At 53.5% G+C, this 23,418-nt stretch overlaps 1 protein-coding gene across 2 annotated transcripts in view; it reads left to right on the top strand.

The window, feature by feature from the left end:
* Window positions 1-23,418, top strand: part of sned1 (sushi, nidogen and EGF-like domains 1) — a 229,237-nt gene that overhangs the window by 186,566 nt on the left and 19,253 nt on the right. For both annotated transcript variants that reach the window (XM_041181506.1, XM_041181515.1), the window contains exons 22-23: window positions 4,886-4,968; window positions 5,782-5,880. In XM_041181506.1, coding sequence (XP_041037440.1) covers window positions 4,886-4,968; window positions 5,782-5,880 — 182 coding nt within the window. The remainder of the gene's footprint in view (window positions 1-4,885; window positions 4,969-5,781; window positions 5,881-23,418) is intronic.

Raw genomic sequence — 23,418 nt, forward strand, 5'->3', positions numbered from 1 at the left:
TGTGAAGAACTGTACAATTATCTGCTATTTTCTGCTGTGGATAGCCTTTTTGCATTTTTCATCAAATCGCAAGGTAAACAGTCTGGACCTGATGAGACACTTCACAGGTATAAACAAAAGTTAAACTGAGCCACAACTGATATTTCAATATTTTATATCCATGTGCTGACAGTCTCAGAAATTCATTTGTAAATAGATAACACACACAACTAAGAAATTCTGATTTAAAAAATAACTGATTCTTAGATCAAAGATCACAAAAATCTCTATCACTGTGGAAAATAGATTTTCTACATTGGTGGAGTTGAAGATTCATCCAAAACTGGATTAAGTGTAGAGGGAGCTTTATTCTGATCCAACCTGACTTGAATGGAGTGGCGTAGAGAGTTATTTATTCTGCTTTAAACTATACTGTACTCAAAATGGGAATGTTTAATAAAGCAGCGTAAAGGGAGCTTCACTCTGTGTATAACAAGGTTGACGTGACCTTTGAAGTTTGATGGGGCAATGTACGCAATGTACAGGGATCGCTTGGAGGATAAATGTTAGCTCCTGAAAATGAGCACGGGGAGCGCAATGCAGGATTGAACTATTCCCATTACTTCTGATGCAGACGACAAAGCAGCTTTGTGCTGTCTGCTAATTTACATGATTGAAGCCAGCATTAACCACATTGCTGAGCGGTTGCATGCCTCAGCAAAGGGCTTAACATTGTGAGAGGCTAGTCCAGTTAGTACTAACCTGCACTACTTAAATCCAGCCTGTACCTCTTAGAGGGGAGGTGCATTGGGGCTGGAGCAGGCGCTCAAAGCCATTCTACAACTGATATTGGCCTGGGAAAGACATAAGGATGGGAGAGAGTCGCACCAAGAACTTTCAGCACTGCACTGGAGGCCTTGGGCGAGGAGGTGCAATAGGGGAGAGATCTGTCTATCCACAAGAGGCCAGGTGGTCCTCCAGACAAGCTCTCAGATGGCAGTGGGAGCAGATTGCCAAGGTAGCCACTGCCAGGAGTCAAGACTGATAACCTGGGTGCAGTGCAAGAAGTTCAATGACATCCTGAGTGGTCAAGCTCAGTGATTAAATCTTCAAATGTCACATCCCGCCAATGGCATGACTAGCCGCAGATGCTTCTCAATGCAGCACACCCCCCATCACTCACCTACCAATAATCTCTATCAATCAGGAGTCTTATCATAGCTTCACCTCGCTGTCACACATATAGCACTTCTACAACCTTCACACCCACATCACACAGCTTTCACACACTGCCATGACAGCCACATCACCCAGATTGTACTACAGTCAATGCCACACTTCCCTTACTCTTGCAGGACAAGGTGGCTGACAAGCCAAGGTAGGAGGTGTGAATCAATCAGAGGAGAATAGACACAGCTACATGTCCTTGGTCTCATGGAAGAGACAGTGGTTGTATCATTGGAGTGGCCATTGTTGAAGCCACAACCAATGGAGGGGCTGAAACAATAGATAAAGGTATCCTCATACCTAATCCTCCTCCTCGCATCCCACTTACTCCTGATCCCACAATCTCTTCTGATTTTCAAGCTGCAGTTGGTGTAAACATGCACCTCTTGCTTTCCACTTCTCCCCTCATTGCAACTCTACCTTTATGCATTTCTCCTTTCAGATTCCCAAGAATGCCAACCTGGTCAGGCAGTGGTGGAGGAGAAAGAGGCAAAAGAGCAGGAAGACAGTGAAGAAGAAGAAACACCATCACTCACTCTTGCATTCACAGCCACGGCTCGAATTCTGACACTGCATGTACTTTAGAGGACAGCTTAGAACCAGGGTCTGCACATGGCAAGACACCGAGCATGAGTGGCCTGTAGGGGTAGCATCATCTTGCAGTGGGGGAAGTTGCACATGAGATTTGCCGCAGAGAACTTAGATGAGCTTTTCTGTGGGGCAGACTACCGACATAAAGGATGACGGGTAATCACAATGAAATACTTGATGCACTAGTAGATCTGCCAGAAAGCCTATGTGTAATGTCAGGGAGCATTGAGGAGTTTGGCACCAACTTTGCCCAGTGTTTTGGGCAGAGCTTGAAGCCCATCCTTTCCAGTATCAAAGTGGTGTGCAACTCCATTCACAGACTTGCGAACCCAACCATGATGCAATGCGTGATGGCTGATGTCTCAGCTTCCACTGCAGCACAAACAGGAGCCATTGAAGGACAGGGTGTGGCAGTCAAAGCTCAGACTTCTGTTGTCCAAGTTTAGCTGGTTATCATGAAGACTCTGACTACTGCCATCATGACTGTGTTCAATGGGGCTTGCAGGGGGTCACAGCAGCCCAACAAACTATTCGACAATGGATTACTATGATTGCTGAGGTACCATCCCAGGTGAGTGGCAAGGGCTCCACAAAAGCCAGCTGCTGTTCTCCCTCAAGATGACAACATCCGTTCTACCATCACTTACTCTTGTGGTTGCCTGTTAGCCAGCCAGCCAAGATAGCTGCCACTCATGTCGAGATGATTTAATCCAAAACTGAGCTTGCTAGGCCCAAAGCCACTCAAAGCCGTCCTTCAAGCTCATCTGCAGAGTCCCTTACTGAAAGTCAAAAACCTTCCACAAGCCATGCTGCAGTCTCTGGGCTGGCATGGTGTAGGAGCATTAAAGGAGGAGGGCTTGCAGTGCAGTGGTAGAAACTTTGCATCTGAGCCAGAAGCTCTGGTTTCAAGCCCCACTCCAAGACTTGATGACATTCATAATATGGCCAATCATGTTGAGTATCAACTTGTGAATCCTTCCAACATGTGCCTGTGGCATTTATGAGTGGGAGAGATTCCTGGTCAGCATCTGCAGAAATCAATGACAAATCACTGGAGTACCTTGCAAAGCATAACCATGGACCAACACATGGAAGTCAATGGTTGCCAACACCCTCTTAAGGTGAAGAGAGAGCAGCACTAGGCCAGCCAAAGGCATATGGAAAACAGACACTAATAGAAAGCACAGGAGTGAATAGTTGACTTTTGTCTGTAATATGCATGTTTGATTTATAAATTTTATTTGGATTGCTTATTTTGTGTTTGATTTTTATTTTTGCACTGTGGTAAAATGGGCATTATAATGAGGGAAGGTGTAGGACTGTTGGTAAATGTTTGGGGTCATGTTTACTGATATCACAGTTGGATGCATTGGTTAATGGACAGCCAACCAGAAAGGGGCTATGTAGGCTGTCCCCTTCATTCCTCCTCCTTCTCTTGCTCCTCAGTTCCCATCATGTCATTGGTGGAAGGACCTATGCCCACATAATAGTGAAGTTCTGAAGCATACAGCAGGCTATCACGATCTTTCATCAATGTTCTACCCAGCACTGCAAGGCTTCTCCAGAACAATCCAGGCAGGAGCATTGTTTCAGCATGCCAATGGTCTTCTCTATTACATTTCATTGGTAGGATGGCTTTCATTAGAGGCATGCTGCCCACATGTTCATGTGTTGCGGACCAAAGTCATTGATCTTGTGCTCACTGGATATCACTTGTTGGCAGATAGCTATCTCTTGGTTTTGGAGATCGAGCACCAGATCAATTGCACCAGGCCAGCCTTCTACAAACTACAGCAGTGAGAGTTTGACAACAAAGACCTCCGAAGTCAACAAAAACCTAATGTACAGACCAGTTGTCACCACACGGACTGTGTATCAGCAACATAAAAGAGAAATCATAGAGAAGAAATGTCTCTGCTGCTTCCTCCAAATACAATGGGATGTCCATCGAACAAACACTAGTGTCCTTCTTGAAGCCAGCTCCCCAAACATTCAGACACAATGTCTGCAAAACCAACTTCGATAAAGCTAAATACTGTGTGCAGATGGACGAAAACCATCTCCGCTGCCAGGTCCTGCTTTCTCAAATGGCTAACACTCCAGGGGAGGACAAAGAAACTGTTTCAAAGACATTCTGAAGCTCTCCTTGAAGTGTGGCAGCATTGACATTAATGATTGGTAGGGGCTTGCCTCCAATCATTCAGAATGGCGACAATTTTTCTATTAAGCTGCATCATGCTTTGCATCACACCTTAATGATGAGGCAGAATGATGGCAGAGAGGGAAAGAAAAGGAAGGAAGCGCTGTACTCCAGATCCCACGTGCAGCCCCATGTGCCCAAAGACCTATGGGTTGAGAATTCGCCTGATCAGTCACATGAAGACCCATAGCAGAAACTTGCAAACCTGAGTAGACACCATCCTTGAATCAAGAGAGTGCCAATGACAATTCTGGTGGCTCAAGTACTGATGGCAGACTGTTGCATATTGAACACATCATGACTGCAGCCAGGAAACTGTGTATTGACCTTCATGCTGTGCTGTGTATGGCCACAAACCAGTTGGATGTTGAGGGAAAGGGATTCCTATTTTCCACCATGCATCTCAGAGTTGACACACAATGTCTGCACAGCGACATGTGTGCAGTAAAAAGCATCAGGCATCATGGGGTTAGCCTGCAATCCTCGTGAAGCCGCTCTCACTCAGACAAAATGAAATAGTGTCAGTTCTCTTTGAATAGAGAGCATCTGTGCCCTTCCTCATGCAATAGTGGGATGGCAAACTGCGGGATGTTGCTTATTTCTCCAGCTCTCATCTGGAAGGATCCAGGTACACAAAGGTTTGTGGCCACGATCACCTTTGTAGTCACAGAACACAAATTTGGACTCTGTATGCCCCTCCCCCCCAAAAAAGGTTCTATGCACCTGAATTTTGCACCATTTATCTGTATCTAAACCCATGTTGTGCCTGACCTGTCTGCTTGGTGGGACAGTTGTATAAACTGGTCAGGGTTGCTTTCAGTTCTGATGATTCTGTTAGAATTTGCAACTAGGAAAAATAGAGTAAATCAGTTTGAATTTAATTTTCAGATACTCGGAGATGCTGGATGGGAGAGGGCGAATCAGTGCCACGTTTGCCAACCTGCAGCCAAAACCCATAACTCACCGAGCACGTAGGTACCAAAACTCAAATCAGCTTGCACAGTGTGGTGCATTTTAAAATTTCAGAAGACTATATCCTTAATGGTACAACAGCAGCAGCAATTTGTATTTATGTTTATCTATCTCATCATGGAAAAGCATCCCAACCTCCTTCACAAATATATAACCAAAAAAAATAGATGCCGAGCTAAACAGCAGGATATATATTAGGAAGCAGTGACTAACAGCTTGGTCAAAGGGGCTAAGATTGTATTGAGTTAGTCTTGTCCTTTTATCTTTGAGACCTTGATTCAATTCTAGTCCAGACATTATCTGTTTACAAATACCTTGTTGATCTTTCACTAATTGGTCCACAAAGAACCATGCAAAGTGCCTCGTAATTCTGCCACCATGTCAAATTCTGAATGGCACCCGAGGGCAAAAAACGTATTTGTTCCAGCTCATCTTCAGAAATTGCATGTCTCAGTATGACAGTTTTATAGGTTTCGTATCAGAATCAAAGCCTGAAAGAGAGAATGCAGCTGCTGTGAGCAACCTCAACATCTGCCACTTTGCAGGCTGTCAGCTCAATCCTGGCTTCAGCAGCACTGCACTGTGCCAACTTTCCACTTGTAGCTCAAATGATTCCAACTGCTCACTTACCTTAACAATGATGATCAATACATCCAACTGTCCTTCATTCAGTCCATTCCTAGAAAGTGGAAATAGCTTGTAGTGAACCAGGCATGCCTACAGACGGGTGTCACTGTCTTAACACAATGCTGTTGAGTTTTAATACTCATCTTAAACTACGGATGGTTGTGCACATTTGATTTCCTGACTAGGCCCAGAGCCACCAATCAAACTGGAAAACTTGGAAGAATCGACCAATCGTATAAGCCTGGCCTTGGAGATCCAAGAATCTGAGACCAATACTAAGCCAGGTAAGATTCCTGTGAAGTGCCTGGAGGCATCTCTTCATTTGGGGCTAGTGTGCAGTGAGAGATAGCAGTGAGAGCTATGTTAATCAAGGATAATTTAACTAAGTGTTAAAGTAGCCATAAAACAAACCTGAGTTAATGCTGGCCAGTTAGAACTGAGCCACACAAACCAGGAGAGGCCCAGGTATGATTTTTAGTTTTTGAGCCTGGCAATGTTTCACATGCCCCTGGGTGAGGAAAAGAAGCAGCCAGCCAGGATTCCTGAGGACTTGCAGCTTTGGTTTTCCATCCCCATTCCAGGAATTCCAGATTTCTTATGACCCGGAACCGTACACCTTAACCAAGACTGGGCTGGGCTTGCAAGGCTCTTCAAGTATCTTTAGAATAGTTTCAAAAAGTCTTACAGGTTTTCAGGAATGTCAAGGCAGCTATCTATGTTCTTTTGGATAAGTGAATACAATAATGAGAAGAATCCTAAATCAGGACATGCATTCCAGCCTGAGGGCCTGGATGTGAATGGTTCAGGGAGAGAATTTCAAAAAATAAACTGCGTTTTGATGATCGAGGAGCTGGTATGAGAGTAGGACAGGTTGTGTGTGGATGATGGAGGAGCTGGTGTGAGAGTGGGACAGGTTGTGTGTGGGTGATGGAGGAGCTGGTGTGAGAGTGGGACCGGTTGTGTGTGGGTGATGGAGGAGCTGGTGTGAGAGTGGGACAGGTTGTGTGTAGGTGATGGAGGAGCTGGTGTGAGAGTGGGACAGGTTGTGTGTGGGTGATGGAGGAGCTGGTATCTGAGAGGGGGACAGGTTGTGTGTGGGTGATGGAGGAGCTGGTGTGAGAGTGGGACAGGTTGTGTGTGGGTGATGGAGGAGCTGGTGTGAGAGTGGGACAGGTTGTGTGTGGGTGATGGAGGAGCTGGGGTCTGAGAATGGGACAGGTTGTGTGTGGGTGATGGAGGAGCTGGTGTGAGAGTGGGACAGGTTTTGTGTGGGTGATGGAGGAGTTGGTGTGAGAGTGGGACAGGTTGTGTGTGGGTGATGGAGGAGCTGTTGTGAGAGTGGGACCGGTTATGTGTGGGTGATGGAGGAGCTGGTGTGAAAGTAGGACAGGTTGTGTGTGGATGATGGAGGAGCTGGTGTGAGAGTGGGACAGGTTGTGTGTGGGTGATGGAGGAGCTGGTGTGAGAGTGGGACCGGTTGTGTGTGGGTGATGGAGGAGCTGGTGTGAGAGTGGGACAGGTTGTGTGTAGGTGATGGAGGAGCTGGTGTGAGAGTGGGACAGGTTGTGTGTGGGTGATGGAGGAGCTGGTATCTGAGAGGGGGACAGGTTGTGTGTGGGTGATGGAGGAGCTGGTGTGAGAGTGGGACAGGTTGTGTGTGGGTGATGGAGGAGACGGTGTGAGAGTGGGACAGGTTGTGTGTGGGTGATGGAGGAGCTGGTGTGAGAGTGGGACAGGTTTTGTGTGGGTGATGGAGGAGTTGGTGTGAGAGTGGGACAGGTTGTGTGTGGGTGATGGAGGAGCTGTTGTGAGAGTGGGACCGGTTGTGTGTGGGTGATGGAGGAGCTGGTGTGAGAGTGGGACAGGTTGTGTGTGGGTGATGGAGGAGCTGGTGTGAGAGTGGGACAGGTTGTGTGTGGGTGATGGAGGAGCTGGTTTGAGAGTGGGGCAGGTTATGTGTGGGGGATGGAGGGGCTGGTTTGAGAGTGGGACAGGTTGTGTGTGGGTGACGGAGGAGCTGGTATCTGAGAATGGGATAGGTTGTGTGTGGGTGATGGAGGAGCTGGTGTGAGAGTGGGGCAGGTTATGTGTGGGTGATGGAGGGGCTGGTTTGAGAGTGGGACAGGTTGTGTGTGGGTGACGGAGGAGCTGGTATCTGAGAATGGGACAGGTTGTGTGTGGGTGATGGAGGAGCTGGTGTGAGAGTGGAACATGTTGTGTGTGGGTGATGGAGGAGCTGGTGTGAGAGTGGGACAGGTTGTGTGTGGGTGATGGAGGAGCTGGTGTGAGAGTGGGACAGGTTGTGTGTGGGTGATGGAGGAGCTGGTATCTGAGAGTGGGACAGGTTGTGTGTGGGTGATGGAGGAGCTAGTGTGAGAATGGGACCGGTTGTGTGTGGGTGATGGAGGAGCCGTTGCGAGAGTGGGACAGGTTGTGTGTGGGTGATGGAGGAGCTGGGGTCTGAGAATGGGACAGGTTGTGTGTGGGTGATGGAGGAGCTGGTGTGAGAGTGGGACAGGTTGTGTGTGGGTGATGGAGGAGCTGGTGTGAGAGCGGGACCGGTTGTGTGTGGGTGATGGAGGAGCTGGTGTGAGATTGGGACAGTTTGTGTGTGGGTGATGGAGGAGCTGGTGTGAGAGTGGGACAGGTTGTGTGTGGGTGATGGAGGAGCTGGTGTGAGAGTGGGACAGGTTGTGTGTGGGTGTTGGAGGAGCTGGTGTGAGAGTGGGACCGGTTGTGTGTGGGTGATGGAGGAGCTGGTGTGAGAATGGGACAGGTTGTGTGTGGGTGATGGCGGAGCTGGTGTGAGAGTGGGACAGGTTGTGTGTGGGTGATGGAGGAGCTGGTGTGAGAATGGGACAGGTTGTGTGTGGGTGATGGAGGAGCTGGTGTGAGAGTGGGACAGGTTGTGTGTGGGTGATGGAGGAGCTGGTTTGAGAGTGGGGCAGGTTATGTGTGGGTGATGGAGGAGCTGGTATCTGAGAGAAGGACAGGTTGTGTGTGGGTGATGGAGGAGCTGGTGTGAGATTGGGACAGTTTGTGTGTGGTTGATGGAGGAGCTGGTTTGAGAGTGGGGCAGGTTATGTGTGGGTGATGGAGGGGCTGGTTTGAGAGCGGGACCGGTTGTGTGTGGGTGATGGAGGGGCTGGTATTTGAGAATGGGACAGGTTGTGTGTGGGTGATGGAGGAGCTGGTATCTGAGAGTGAGACAGGTTGTGTGTGGGTGATGGAGGAGCTGGTATCTGAGAATGTGACAGGTTGTGTGTGGGTGATGGAGGAGCTGGTGTGAGAGTGGGACAGGTTGTGTGTGGGTGATGGAGGAGCTGGTGTGAGAGCGGGACCGGTTGTGTGTGGGTGATGGAGGAGCTGGTGTGAGATTGGGACAGTTTGTGTGTGGGTGATGGAGGAGCTGGTGTGAGAGAGGGACAGGTTGTGTGTGGGTGATGGAGGAGCTGGGGTCTGAGAATGGGACAGGTTGTGTGTGCGTGATGGAGGAGCTGGTGTGAGAGTGGGACAGGTTGTGTGTGGGTGATGGAGGAGCTGGTGTGAGAGCGGGACCGGTTGTGTGTGGGTGATGGAGGAGCTGGTGTGAGATTGGGACAGTTTGTGTGTGGGTGATGGAGGAGCTGGTGTGAGAGTGGGACAGGTTGTGTGTGGGTGATGGAGGAGCTGGTATCTGAGAGTGAGACAGGTTGTGTGTGGGTGATGGAGGAGCTGGTATCTGAGAATGGGACAGGTTGTGTGTGGGTGATGGAGGAGCTGGTGTGAGAGTGGGACAGGTTGTGTGTGGGTGATAGAGGAGCTGGTGTGAGAGTGGGACAGGTTGTGTGTGGGTGATGGAGGAGCTGGTGTGAGAGTGGGACAGGTTGTGTGTGGGTGATGGAGGAGCTGGTGTGAGAGTGGGACAGGTTGTGTGTGGGTGATGGAGGAGCTGGTATCTGAGAGTGGGACAGGTTGTGTGTGGGTGATGGAGGAGCTAGTGTGAGAATGGGACCGGTTGTGTGTGGGTGATGGAGGAGCCGTTGCGAGAGTGGGACAGGTTGTGTGTGGGTGATGGAGGAGCTGGGGTCTGAGAATGGGACAGGTTGTGTGTGGGTGATGGAGGAGTTGGTGTGAGAGTGGGACAGGTTGTGTGTGGGTGATGGAGGAGCTGGTGTGAGAATGGGACAGGTTGTGTGTGGGTGATGGAGGAGCTGGTGTGAGAGTGGGACAGGTTGTGTGTGGGTGATGGAGGAGCTGGTGTGAGAGCGGGACCGGTTGTGTGTGGGTGATGGAGGAGCTGGTGTGAGATTGGGACAGTTTGTGTGTGGGTGATGGAGGAGCTGGTGTGAGAGTGGGACAGGTTGTGTGTGGGTGATGGAGGAGCTGGTGTGAGAGTGGGACAGGTTGTGTGTGGGTGTTGGAGGAGCTGGTGTGAGAGTGGGACCGGTTGTGTGTGGGTGATGGAGGAGCTGGTGTGAGAATGGGACAGGTTGTGTGTGGGTGATGGCGGAGCTGGTGTGAGAGTGGGACAGGTTGTGTGTGGGTGATGGAGGAGCTGGTGTGAGAGTGGGACAGGTTGTGTGTGGGTGTTGGAGGAGCTGGTGTGAGAGTGGGACCGGTTGTGTGTGGGTGATGGAGGAGCTGGTGTGAGAGTGGGACAGGTTGTGTGTGGGTGATGGAGGAGCTGGTTTGAGAGTGGGGCAGGTTATGTGTGGGTGATGGAGGAGCTGGTATCTGAGAGAAGGACAGGTTGTGTGTGGGTGATGGAGGAGCTGGTGTGAGATTGGGACAGTTTGTGTGTGGATGATGGAGGAGCTGGTTTGAGAGTGGGGCAGGTTATGTGTGGGTGATGGAGGGGCTGGTTTGAGAGCGGGACCGGTTGTGTGTGGGTGATGGAGGGGCTGGTATTTGAGAATGGGACAGGTTGTGTGTGGGTGATGGAGGAGCTGGTATCTGAGAGTGAGACAGGTTGTGTGTGGGTGATGGAGGAGCTGGTATCTGAGAATGTGACAGGTTGTGTGTGGGTGATGGAGGAGCTGGTGTGAGAGTGGGACAGGTTGTGTGTGGGTGATGGAGGAGCTGGTGTGAGAGCGGGACCGGTTGTGTGTGGGTGATGGAGGAGCTGGTGTGAGATTGGGACAGTTTGTGTGTGGGTGATGGAGGAGCTGGTGTGAGAGAGGGACAGGTTGTGTGTGGGTGATGGAGGAGCTGGGGTCTGAGAATGGGACAGGTTGTGTGTGGGTGATGGAGGAGCTGGTGTGAGAGTGGGACAGGTTGTGTGTGGGTGATGGAGGAGCTGGTGTGAGAGCGGGACCGGTTGTGTGTGGGTGATGGAGGAGCTGGTGTGAGATTGGGACAGTTTGTGTGTGGGTGATGGAGGAGCTGGTGTGAGAGTGGGACAGGTTGTGTGTGGGTGATGGAGGAGCTGGTATCTGAGAGTGAGACAGGTTGTGTGTGGGTGATGGAGGAGCTGGTATCTGAGAATGGGACAGGTTGTGTGTGGGTGATGGAGGAGCTGGTGTGAGAGTGGGACAGGTTGTGTGTGGGTGATAGAGGAGCTGGTGTGAGAGTGGGACAGGTTGTGTGTGGGTGATGGAGGAGCTGGTGTGAGAGTGGGACAGGTTGTGTGTGGGTGATGGAGGAGCTGGTGTGAGAGTGGGACAGGTTGTGTGTGGGTGATGGTAGAGATGGGGTCTGAGAGAGGGACAGGTTGTGTGTGAGTGATGGAGGAGCTGGTGTGAGAGTGGGACAGGTTGTGTGTGGATGATGGAGGAGCTGGTGTGAGAGCGGGACCGGTTGTGTGTGGGTGATGGAGGAGCTGGTATCTGAGAGAAGGACAGGTTGTGTGTGGGTGATGGAGGAGCTGGTGTGAGAATGGGACCGGTTGTGTGTGGGTGATGGAGGAGCCGGTGTGAGAGTGGGACAGGTTGTGTGTGGGTGATGGAGGAGCTGGGGTCTGAGAATGGGACAGGTTGTGTGTGGGTGATGGAGGAGCTGGTGTGAGATTGGGACAGGTTGTGTGTGGGTGATGGAGGAGCTGGTGTGAGATTGGGACAGTTTGTGTGTGGGTGATGGAGGAGCTGGTGTGAGAGTGGGACAGGTTGTGTGTGGGTGATGGAGGAGCTGGTGTGAGAGTGGGACAGGTTGTGTGTGGGTGTTGGAGGAGCTGGTGTGAGAGTGGGACCGGTTGTGTGTGGGTGATGGAGGAGCTGGTGTGAGAATGGGACAGGTTGTGTGTGGGTGATGGCGGAGCTGGTGTGAGAGTGTGACAGGTTGTGTGTGGGTGATGGAGGAGCTGGTGTGAGAATGGGACAGGTTGTGTGTGGGTGATGGAGGAGCTGGTGTGAGAGTGGGACAGGTTGTGTGTGGGTGATGGAGGAGCTGGTTTGAGAGTGGGGCAGGTTATGTGTGGGTGATGGAGGGGCTGGTTTGAGAGCGGGACAGGTTGTGTGTGGGTGATGGAGGGGCTGGTATTTGAGAATGGGACAGGTTGTGTGTGGGTGATGGCGGAGCTGGTATCTGAGAGTGAGACAGGTTGTGTGTGGGTGATGGAGGAGCTGGTATCTGAGAATGGGACAGGTTGTGTGTGGGTGATGGAGGAGCTGGTGTGAGAGTGGGACAGGTTGTGTGTGGGTGATGGAGGAGCTGGTGTGAGAGCGGGACCGGTTGTGTGTGGGTGATGGAGGAGCTGGTGTGAGATTGGGACAGTTTGTGTGTGGGTGATGGAGGAGCTGGTGTGAGAGAGGGACAGGTTGTGTGTGGGTGATGGAGGAGCTGGGGTCTGAGAATTTGACAGGTTGTGTGTGGGTGATGGAGGAGCTGGTGTGAGAGTGGGACAGGTTGTGTGTGGGTGATGGAGGAGCTGGTGTGAGAGCGGGACCGGTTGTGTGTGGGTGATGGAGGAGCTGGTGTGAGATTGGGACAGTTTGTGTGTGGGTGATGGAGGAGCTGGTGTGAGAGTGGGACAGGTTGTGTGTGGGTGATGGAGGAGCTGGTATCTGAGAGAAGGAAAGGTTGTGTGTGGGTGATAGAGGAGCTGGTGTGAGAGTGGGACAGGTTGTGTGTGGGTGATGGAGGAGCTGGGGTCTGAGAATGGGACAGGTTTTGTGTGGGTGATGGAGGAGCTGGTGTGAGAGTGGGACAGGTTGTGTGTGGGTGATGGAGGAGCTGGTGTGAGAATGGGACAGGTTGTGTGTGGGTGATGGAGGAGCTGGTGTGAGAGTGGGACAGGTTGTGTGTGGGTGATGGAGGAGCTGGGGTCTGAGAATGGGACAGGTTGTGTGTGGGTGATGGAGGAGCTGGTGTGAGAGTGGGACAGGTTGTGTGTGGGTGATGGAGGAGCTGGTGTGAGAGTGGGACAGGTTGTGTGTGGGTGATGGAGGAGCTGGTGTGAGATTGGGACAGGTTGTGTGTGGGTGATGGAGGATCTGGTGTGAGATTGGGACAGTTTGTGTGTGGGTGATGGAGGAGCTGGTATCTGAGAGAAGGACAGGTTGTGTGTGGGTGATGGAGGAGCTGGTGTGAGAATGGGACCGGTTGTGTGTGGGTGATTGAGGAGCTGGTGTGAGAGAGGGACAGGTTGTGTGTGGGTGATGGAGGAGCTGGGGTCTGAGAATGAGACAGGTTGTGTGTGGGTGATGGAGGAGCTGGTGTGAGAGTGGGACAGGTTTTGTGTGGGTGATGGAGGAGTTGGTGTGAGAGTGGGACAGGTTGTGTGTGGGTGATGGAGGAGCTGTTGTGAGAGTGGGACCGGTTATGTGTGGGTGATGGAGGAGCTGGTGTGAGAGTAGGACAGGTTGTGTGTGGATGATGGAGGAGCTGGTGTGAGAGTGGGACAGGTTGTGTGTGGGTGATGGAGGAGCTGGTGTGAGAGTGGGACCGGTTGTGTGTGGGTGATGGAGGAGCTGGTGTGAGAGTGGGACAGGTTGTGTGTAGGTGATGGAGGAGCTGGTGTGAGAGTGGGACAGGTTGTGTGTGGGTGATGGAGGAGCTGGTATCTGAGAGGGGGACAGGTTGTGTGTGGGTGATGGAGGAGCTGGTGTGAGAGTGGGACAGGTTGTGTGTGGGTGATGGAGGAGACGGTGTGAGAGTGGGACAGGTTGTGTGTGGGTGATGGAGGAGCTGGTGTGAGAGTGGGACAGGTTTTGTGTGGGTGATGGAGGAGTTGGTGTGAGAGTGGGACAGGTTGTGTGTGGGTGATGGAGGAGCTGTTGTGAGAGTGGGACAGGTTGTGTGTGGATGATGGAGGAGCTGGTTTGAGAGTGGGGCAGGTTATGTGTGGGGGATGGAGGGGCTGGTTTGAGAGTGGGACAGGTTGTGTGTGGGTGACGGAGGAGCTGGTATCTGAGAATGGGATAGGTTGTGTGTGGGTGATGGAGGAGCTGGTGTGAGAGTGGGGCAGGTTATGTGTGGGTGATGGAGGGGCTGGTTTGAGAGTGGGACAGGTTGTGTGTGGGTGACGGAGGAGCTGGTATCTGAGAATGGGACAGGTTGTGTGTGGGTGATGGAGGAGCTGGTGTGAGAGTGGAACATGTGTGTGGGTGATGGAGGAGCTGGTGTGAGAGTGGGACAGGTTGTGTGTGGGTGATGGAGGTGCTGGTGTGAGAGTGGGACAGGTTGTGTGTGGGTGATGGAGGAGCTGGTATCTGAGAGAAGGACAGGTTGTGTGTGGGTGATGGAGGAGCTGGTGTGAGAATGGGACCGGTTGTGTGTGGGTGATGGAGGAGCCGGTGCGAGAGTGGGACAGGTTGTGTGTGGGTGATGGAGGAGTTGGTGTGAGAGTGGGACAGGTTGTGTGTGGGTGATGGAGGAGCTGGTTTGAGAGTGGGGCAGGTTATGTGTGGGTGATGGAGGAGCTGGTATCTGAGAGAAGGACAGGTTGTGTGTGGGTGATGGAGGAGCTGGTGTGAGATTGGGACAGTTTGTGTGTGGATGATGGAGGAGCTGGTGTGAGAGCGGGACCGGTTGTGTGTGGGTGATGGAGGAGCTGGTGTGAGAGTGGGACCGGTTGTGTGTGGGTGATCGAGGAGCTGGTGTGAGAGTGGGACAGGTTGTGTGTGGGTGATGGAGGAGCTGGGGTCTGAGAGAGGGACAGGTTATGTGTGGGTGATGGAGGTGCTGATATCTGTGAGTGAGACAGGCTACCTCAGGGTGAGGGAGGAGCTGGTATCTGAGAGTGGTCTGGGCTGTGTGACAGTGAGGGAGGAGCTGGTATCTGAGAGTGGGACAGGTTGTGTGTGGATCATGGAGGAGCTGGTATTTGGGAATGGGACAGGTTGTGAGTGGGTGATGGAGGAGCCGGTGTGAGAGTGGGACAGGTTGTGTGTGGGTGATGGAGGAGCTGGTATCTGAGAATGGGACAGGTTGTGTGTGGGTGATGGAGGAGCTGGTGTGAGAGTGGGACAGGTTGTGTGTGGGTGATAGAGGAGCTGGTGTGAGAGTGGGACAGGTTGTGTGTGGGTGATGGAGGAGCTGGTGTGAGTGTGGGACAGGTTGTGTGTGGGTGATGGAGGAGCTGGTGTGAGAGTGGGACAGGTTGTGTGTGGGTGATGGTAGAGATGGGGTCTGAGAGAGGGACAGGTTGTGTGTGAGTGATGGAGGAGCTGGTGTGAGAGTGGGACAGGTTGTGTGTGGATGATGGAGGAGCTGGTGTGAGAGCGGGACCGGTTGTGTGTGGGTGATGGAGGAGCTGGTATCTGAGAGAAGGACAGGTTGTGTGTGGGTGATGGAGGAGCTGGTGTGAGAATGGGACCGGTTGTGTGTGGGTGATGGAGGAGCCGGTGTGAGAGTGGGACAGGTTGTGTGTGGGTGATGGAGGAGCTGGGGTCTGAGAATGGGACAGGTTGTGTGTGGGTGATGGAGGAGCTGGTGTGAGAGTGGGACAGGTTGTGTGTGGGTGATGGAGGAGCTGGTGTGAGAGCGGGACCGGTTGTGTGTGGGTGATGGAGGAGCTGGTGTGAGATTGGGACAGTTTGTGTGTGGGTGATGGAGGAGCTGGTGTGAGAGTGGGACAGGTTGTGTGTGGGTGATGGAGGAGCTGGTATCTGAGAGAAGGACAGGTTGTGTGTGGGTGATGGAGGAGCTGGTGTGAGAGTGGGACAGGTTGTGTGTGGGTGATGGAGGAGCTGGTGTGAGAATGGGACAGGTTGTGTGTGGGTGAAGGAGGAGATGGGATCTGAGAATGGGACAGGTTGTGTGTGGGTGATGGAGGAGCTGGCGTGAGATTGGGACAGTTTGTGTGTGGGTGATGGAGGAGCTGGTGTGAGAGTGGGACAGGTTGTGTGTGGGTGATGGAGGAGCTGGTGTGAGAGTGGGACAGGTTGTGTGTGGGTGTTGGAGGAGCTGGTGTGAGAGTGGGACCGGTTGTGTGTGGGGATGGAGGAGCTGGTGTGAGAATGGGACAGGTTGTGTGTGGGTGATGGCGGAGCTGGTGTGAGAGTGTGACAGGTTGTGTGTGGGTGATGGAGGAGCTGGTGTGAGAATGGGACAGGTTGTGTGTGGGTGATGGAGGAGCTGGTGTGAGAGTGGGGCAGGTTATGTGTGGGTGATGGAGGGGCTGGTTTGAGAGCGGGACAGGTTGTGTGTGGGTGATGGAGGGGCTGGTATTTGAGAATGGGACAGGTTGTGTGTGGGTGATGGAGGAGCTGGTATCTGAGAGTGAGACAGGTTGTGTGTGGGTGATGGAGGACCTGGTATCTGAGAATGGGACAGGTTGTGTGTGGGTGATGGAGGAGCTGGTGTGAGAGTGGGACAGGTTGTGTGTGGGTGATGGAGGAGCTGGTGTGAGAGCGGGACCGGTTGTGTGTGGGTGATGGAGGAGCTGGTGTGAGATTGGGACAGTTTGTGTGTGGGTGATGGAGGAGCTGGTGTGAGAGAGGGACAGGTTGTGTGTGGGTGATGGAGGAGCTGGGGTCTGAGAATGGGACAGGTTGTGTGTGGGTGATGGAGGAGCTGGTGTGAGAGTGGGACAGGTTGTGTGTGGGTGATGGAGGAGCTGGTGTGAGAGCGGGACCGGTTGTGTGTGGGTGATGGAGGAGCTGGTGTGAGATTGGGACAGTTTGTGTGTGGGTGATGGAGGAGCTGGTGTGAGAGTGGGACAGGTTGTGTGTGGGTGATGGAGGAGCTGGTATCTGAGAGTGAGACAGGTTGTGTGTGGGTGATGGAGGAGCTGGTATCTGAGAATGGGACAGGTTGTGTGTGGGTGATGGAGGAGCTGGTGTGAGAGTGGGACAGGTTGTGTGTGGGTGATAGAGGAGCTGGTGTGAGAGTGGGACAGGTTGTGTGTGGGTGATGGAGGAGCTGGTGTGAGAGTGGGACAGGTTGTGTGTGGGTGATGGAGGAGCTGGTGTGAGAGTGGGACAGGTTGTGTGTGGGTGATGGTAGAGATGGGGTCTGAGAGAGGGACAGGTTGTGTGTGAGTGATGGAGGAGCTGGTGTGAGAGTGGGACAGGTTGTGTGTGGGTGATGGCGGAGCTGGTGTGAGAGTGTGACAGGTTGTGTGTGGGTGATGGAGGAGCTGGTGTGAGAATGGGACAGGTTGTGTGTGGGTGATGGAGGAGCTGGTGTGAGAGTGGGACAGGTTGTGTGTGGGTGATGGAGGAGCTGGTTTGAGAGTGGGGCAGGTTATGTGTGGGTGATGGAGGGGCTGGTTTGAGAGCGGGACAGGTTGTGTGTGGGTGATGGAGGGGCTGGTATTTGAGAATGGGACAGGTTGTGTGTGGGTGATGGCGGAGCTGGTATCTGAGAGTGAGACAGGTTGTGTGTGGGTGATGGAGGAGCTGGTATCTGAGAATGGGACAGGTTGTGTGTGGGTGATGGAGGAGCTGGTGTGAGAGTGGGACAGGTTGTGTGTGGGTGATGGAGGAGCTGGTGTGAGAGCGGGACCGGTTGTGTGTGGGTGATGGAGGAGCTGGTGTGAGATTGGGACAGTTTGTGTGTGGGTGATGGAGGAGCTGGTGTGAGAGAGGGACAGGTTGTGTGTGGGTGATGGAGGAGCTGGGGTCTGAGAATTTGACAGGTTGTGTGTGGGTGATGGAGGAGCTGGTGTGAGAGTGGGACAGGTTGTGTGTGGGTGATGGAGGAGCTGGTGTGAGAGCGGGACCGGTTGTGTGTGGGTGATGGAGGAGCTGGTGTGAGATTGGGACAGTTTGTGTGTGGGTGATGGAGGAGCTGGTGTGAGAGTGGGACAGGTTGTGTGTGGGTGATGGAGGAGCTGGTATCTGAGAGAAGGAAAGGTTGTGTGTGGGTGATAGAGGAGCTGGTGTGAGAGTGGGACAGGTTGTGTGTGGGTGATGGAGGAGCTGGGGTCTGAGAATGGGACAGGTTGTGTGTGGGTGATGGAGGAGCTGGTGTGAGAGTGGGACAGGTTGTGTGTGGGTGATGGAGGAGCTGGTGTGAGAATGGGACAGGTTGTGTGTGGGTGATGGAGGAGCTGGTGTGAGAGTGGGACAGGTTGTGTGTGGGTGATGGAGGAGCTGGGGTCTGAGAATGGGACAGGTTGTGTGTGGGTGATGGAGGAGCTGGTGTGAGAGTGGGACAGGTTGTGTGTGGGTGATGGAGGAGCTGGTGTGAGAGTGGGACAGGTTGTGTGTGGGTGATGGAGGAGCTGGTGTGAGATTGGGACAGGTTGTGTGTGGGTGATGGAGGATCTGGTGTGAGATTGGGACAGTTTGTGTGTGGGTGATGGAGGAGCTGGTATCTGAGAGAAGGACAGGTTGTGTGTGGGTGATGGAGGAGCTGGTGTGAGAGTGGGACAGGTTGTGTGTGGGTGATGGAGGAGCTGGTATCTGAGAGAAGGACAGGTTGTGTGTGGGTGATGGAGGAGCTGGTGTGAGAATGGGACCGGTTGTGTGTGGGTGATTGAGGAGCTGGTGTGAGAGAGGGACAGGTTGTGTGTGGGTGATGGAGGAGCTGGGGTCTGAGAATGAGACAGGTTGTGTGTGGGTGATGGAGGAGCTGGTGTGAGAGTGGGACAGGTTTTGTGTGGGTGATGGAGGAGTTGGTGTGAGAGTGGGACAGGTTGTGTGTGGGTGATGGAGGAGCTGTTGTGAGAGTGGGACCGGTTATGTGTGGGTGATGGAGGAGCTGGTGTGAGAGTAGGACAGGTTGTGTGTGGATGATGGAGGAGCTGGTGTGAGAGTGGGACAGGTTGTGTGTGGGTGATGGAGGAGCTGGTGTGAGAGTGGGACCGGTTGTGTGTGGGTGATGGAGGAGCTGGTGTGAGAGTGGGACAGGTTGTGTGTAGGTGATGGAGGAGCTGGTGTGAGAGTGGGACAGGTTGTGTGTGGGTGATGGAGGAGCTGGTATCTGAGAGGGGGACAGGTTGTGTGTGGGTGATGGAGGAGCTGGTGTGAGAGTGGGACAGGTTGTGTGTGGGTGATGGAGGAGACGGTGTGAGAGTGGGACAGGTTGTGTGTGGGTGATGGAGGAGCTGGTGTGAGAGTGGGACAGGTTTTGTGTGGGTGATGGAGGAGTTGGTGTGAGAGTGGGACAGGTTGTGTGTGGGTGATGGAGGAGCTGTTGTGAGAGTGGGACCGGTTGTGTGTGGGTGATGGAGGAGCTGGTGTGAGAGTGGGACAGGTTGTGTGTGGATGATGGAGGAGCTGGTTTGAGAGTGGGGCAGGTTATGTGTGGGGGATGGAGGGGCTGGTTTGAGAGTGGGACAGGTTGTGTGTGGGTGACGGAGGAGCTGGTATCTGAGAATGGGATAGGTTGTGTGTGGGTGATGGAGGAGCTGGTGTGAGAGTGGGGCAGGTTATGTGTGGGTGATGGAGGGGCTGGTTTGAGAGTGGGACAGGTTGTGTGTGGGTGACGGAGGAGCTGGTATCTGAGAATGGGACAGGTTGTGTGTGGGTGATGGAGGAGCTGGTGTGAGAGTGGAACATGTGTGTGGGTGATGGAGGAGCTGGTGTGAGAGCTGGGACAGGTTGTGTGTGGGTGATGGAGGTGCTGGTGTGAGAGTGGGACAGGTTGTGTGTGGGTGATGGAGGAGCTGGTATCTGAGAGAAGGACAGGTTGTGTGTGGGTGATGGAGGAGCTGGTGTGAGAATGGGACCGGTTGTGTGTGGGTGATGGAGGAGCCGGTGCGAGAGTGGGACAGGTTGTGTGTGGGTGATGGAGGAGTTGGTGTGAGAGTGGGACAGGTTGTGTGTGGGTGATGGAGGAGCTGGTTTGAGAGTGGGGCAGGTTATGTGTGGGTGATGGAGGAGCTGGTATCTGAGAGAAGGACAGGTTGTGTGTGGGTGATGGAGGAGCTGGTGTGAGATTGGGACAGTTTGTGTGTGGATGATGGAGGAGCTGGTGTGAGAGCGGGACCGGTTGTGTGTGGGTGATGGAGGAGCTGGTGTGAGAGTGGGACCGGTTGTGTGTGGGTGATGGAGGAGCTGGTGTGAGAGTGGGACAGGTTGTGTGTGGGTGATGGAGGAGCTGGGGTCTGAGAGAGGGACAGGTTATGTGTGGGTGATGGAGGTGCTGATATCTGTGAGTGAGACAGGCTACCTCAGGGTGAGGGAGGAGCTGGTATCTGAGAGTGGTCTGGGCTGTGTGACAGTGAGGGAGGAGCTGGTATCTGAGAGTGGGACAGGTTGTGTGTGGATCATGGAGGAGCTGGTATTTGGGAATGGGACAGGTTGTGAGTGGGTGATGGAGGAGCCGGTGTGAGAGTGGGACAGGTTGTGTGTGGGTGATGGAGGAGCTGGTATCTGAGAATGGGACAGGTTGTGTGTGGGTGATGGAGGAGCTGGTGTGAGAGTGGGACAGGTTGTGTGTGGGTGATAGAGGAGCTGGTGTGAGAGTGGGACAGGTTGTGTGTGGGTGATGGAGGAGCTGGTGTGAGTGTGGGACAGGTTGTGTGTGGGTGATGGAGGAGCTGGTGTGAGAGTGGGACAGGTTGTGTGTGGGTGATGGTAGAGATGGGGTCTGAGAGAGGGACAGGTTGTGTGTGAGTGATGGAGGAGCTGGTGTGAGAGTGGGACAGGTTGTGTGTGGATGATGGAGGAGCTGGTGTGAGAGCGGGACCGGTTGTGTGTGGGTGATGGAGGAGCTGGTATCTGAGAGAAGGACAGGTTGTGTGTGGGTGATGGAGGAGCTGGTGTGAGAATGGGACCGGTTGTGTGTGGGTGATGGAGGAGCCGGTGTGAGAGTGGGACAGGTTGTGTGTGGGTGATGGAGGAGCTGGGGTCTGAGAATGGGACAGGTTGTATGTGGGTGATGGAGGAGCTGGTGTGAGAGTGGGACAGGTTGTGTGTGGGTGATGGAGGAGCTGGTGTGAGAGCGGGACCGGTTGTGTGTGGGTGATGGAGGAGCTGGTGTGAGATTGGGACAGTTTGTGTGTGGGTGATGGAGGAGCTGGTGTGAGAGTGGGACAGGTTGTGTGTGGGTGATGGAGGAGCTGGTATCTGAGAGAAGGACAGGTTGTGTGTGGGTGATGGAGGAGCTGGTGTGAGAGTGGGACAGGTTGTGTGTGGGTGATGGAGGAGCTGGTGTGAGAATGGGACCGGTTGTGTGTGGGTGATGGAGGAGCCGTTGTGAGAGTGGGACAGGTTGTGTGTGGGTGAAGGAGGAGATGGGATCTGAGAATGGGACAGGTTGTGTGTGGGTGATGGAGGAGCTGGCGTGAGATTGGGACAGTTTGTGTGTGGGTGATGGAGGAGCTGGTGTGAGAGTGGGACAGGTTGTGTGTGGGTGATGGAGGAGCTGGTGTGAGAGTGGGACAGGTTGTGTGTGGGGATGGAGGAGCTGGTGTGAGAATGGGACAGGTTGTGTGTGGGTGATGGCGGAGCTGGTGTGAGAGTGTGACAGGTTGTGTGTGGGTGATGGAGGAGCTGGTGTGAGAATGGGACAGGTTGTGTGTGGGTGATGGAGGAGCTGGTGTGAGAGTGGGGCAGGTTTTGTGTGGGTGATGGAGGGGCTGGTTTGAGAGCGGGACAGGTTGTGTGTGGGTGATGGAGGGGCTGGTATTTGAGAATGGGACAGGTTGTGTGTGGGTGATGGAGGAGCTGGTATCTGAGAGTGAGACAGGTTGTGTGTGGGTGATGGAGGACCTGGTATCTGAGAATGGGACAGGTTGTGTGTGGGTGATGGAGGAGCTGGTGTGAGAGTGGGACAGGTTGTGTGTGGGTGATGGAGGAGCTGGTGTGAGAGCGGGACCGGTTGTGTGTGGGTGATGGAGGAGCTGGTGTGAGATTGGGACAGTTTGTGTGTGGGTGATGGAGGAGCTGGTGTGAGAGAGGGACAGGTTGTGTGTGGGTGATGGAGGAGCTGGGGTCTGAGAATGGGACAGGTTGTGTGTGGGTGATGGAGGAGCTGGTGTGAGAGTGGGACAGGTTGTGTGTGGGTGATGGAGGAGCTGGTGTGAGAGCGGGACCGGTTGTGTGTGGGTGATGGAGGAGCTGGTGTGAGATTGGGACAGTTTGTGTGTGGGTGATGGAGGAGCTGGTGTGAGAGTGGGACAGGTTGTGTGTGGGTGATGGAGGAGCTGGTATCTGAGAGTGAGACAGGTTGTGTGTGGGTGATGGAGGAGCTGGTATCTGAGAATGGGACAGGTTGTGTGTGGGTGATGGAGGAGCTGGTGTGAGAGTGGGACAGGTTGTGTGTGGGTGATAGAGGAGCTGGTGTGAGAGTGGGACAGGTTGTGTGTGGGTGATGGAGGAGCTGGTGTGAGAGTGGGACAGGTTGTGTGTGGGTGATGGAGGAGCTGGTGTGAGAGTGGGACAGGTTGTGTGTGGGTGATGGTAGAGATGGGGTCTGAGAGAGGGACAGGTTGTGTGTGAGTGATGGAGGAGCTGGTGTGAGAGTGGGACAGGTTGTGTGTGGATGATGGAGGAGCTGGTGTGAGAGCGGGACCGGTTGTGTGTGGGTGATGGAGGAGCTGGTATCTGAGAGAAGGACAGGTTGTGTGTGGGTGATGGAGGAGCTGGTGTGAGAGTGGGACAGGTTGTGTGTGGGTGATGGAGGAGCTGGTGTGAGAGTGGGACCGGTTGTGTGTGGGTGATGGAGGAGCCGGTGTGAGAGTGGTACAGGTTGTGTGTGGGTGATGGAGGAGCTGGGGTCTGAGAATGGGACAGGTTGTGTGTGGGTGATGGAGGAGCTGGTGTGAGAGTGGGACAGGTTGTGTGTGGGTGATGGAGGAGCTGGTGTGAGATTGGGACAGTTTGTGTGTGGGTGATGGAGGAGCTGGTGTGAGAGTGGGACAGGTTGTGTGTGGGTGATGGAGGAGCTGGTGTGAGAGTGGGACAGGTTGTGTGTGGGTGTTGGAGGAGCTGGTGTGAGAGTGGGACCGGTTGTGTGTGGGTGATGGAGGAGCTGGTGTGAGAATGGGACAGGTTGTGTGTGGGTGATGGCGGAGCTGGTGTGAGAGTGTGACAGGTTGTGTGTGGGTGATGGAGGAGCTGGTGTGAGAATGGGACAGGTTGTGTGTGGGTGATGGAGGAGCTGGTGTGAGAGTGGGACAGGTTGTGTGTGGGTGATGGAGGAGCTGGTTTGAGAGTGGGGCAGGTTATGTGTGGGTGATGGAGGGGCTGGTTTGAGAGCGGGACAGGTTGTGTGTGGGTGATGGAGGGGCTGGTATTTGAGAATGGGACAGGTTGTGTGTGGGTGATGGAGGAGCTGGTATCTGAGAGTGAGACAGGTTGTGTGTGGGTGATGGAGGAGCTGGTATCTGAGAATGGGACAGGTTGTGTGTGGGTGATGGAGGAGCTGGTGTGAGAGTGGGACAGGTTGTGTGTGGGTGATGGAGGAGCTGGTGTGAGAGCGGGACCGGTTGTGTGTGGGTGATGGAGGAGCTGGTGTGAGATTGGGACAGTTTGTGTGTGGGTGATGGAGGAGCTGGTGTGAGAGAGGGA

This window comes from Carcharodon carcharias, chromosome 2, assembly GCF_017639515.1.
Source record: "Carcharodon carcharias isolate sCarCar2 chromosome 2, sCarCar2.pri, whole genome shotgun sequence".
Classification (NCBI taxonomy): Eukaryota; Metazoa; Chordata; class Chondrichthyes; order Lamniformes; family Lamnidae; genus Carcharodon; species Carcharodon carcharias.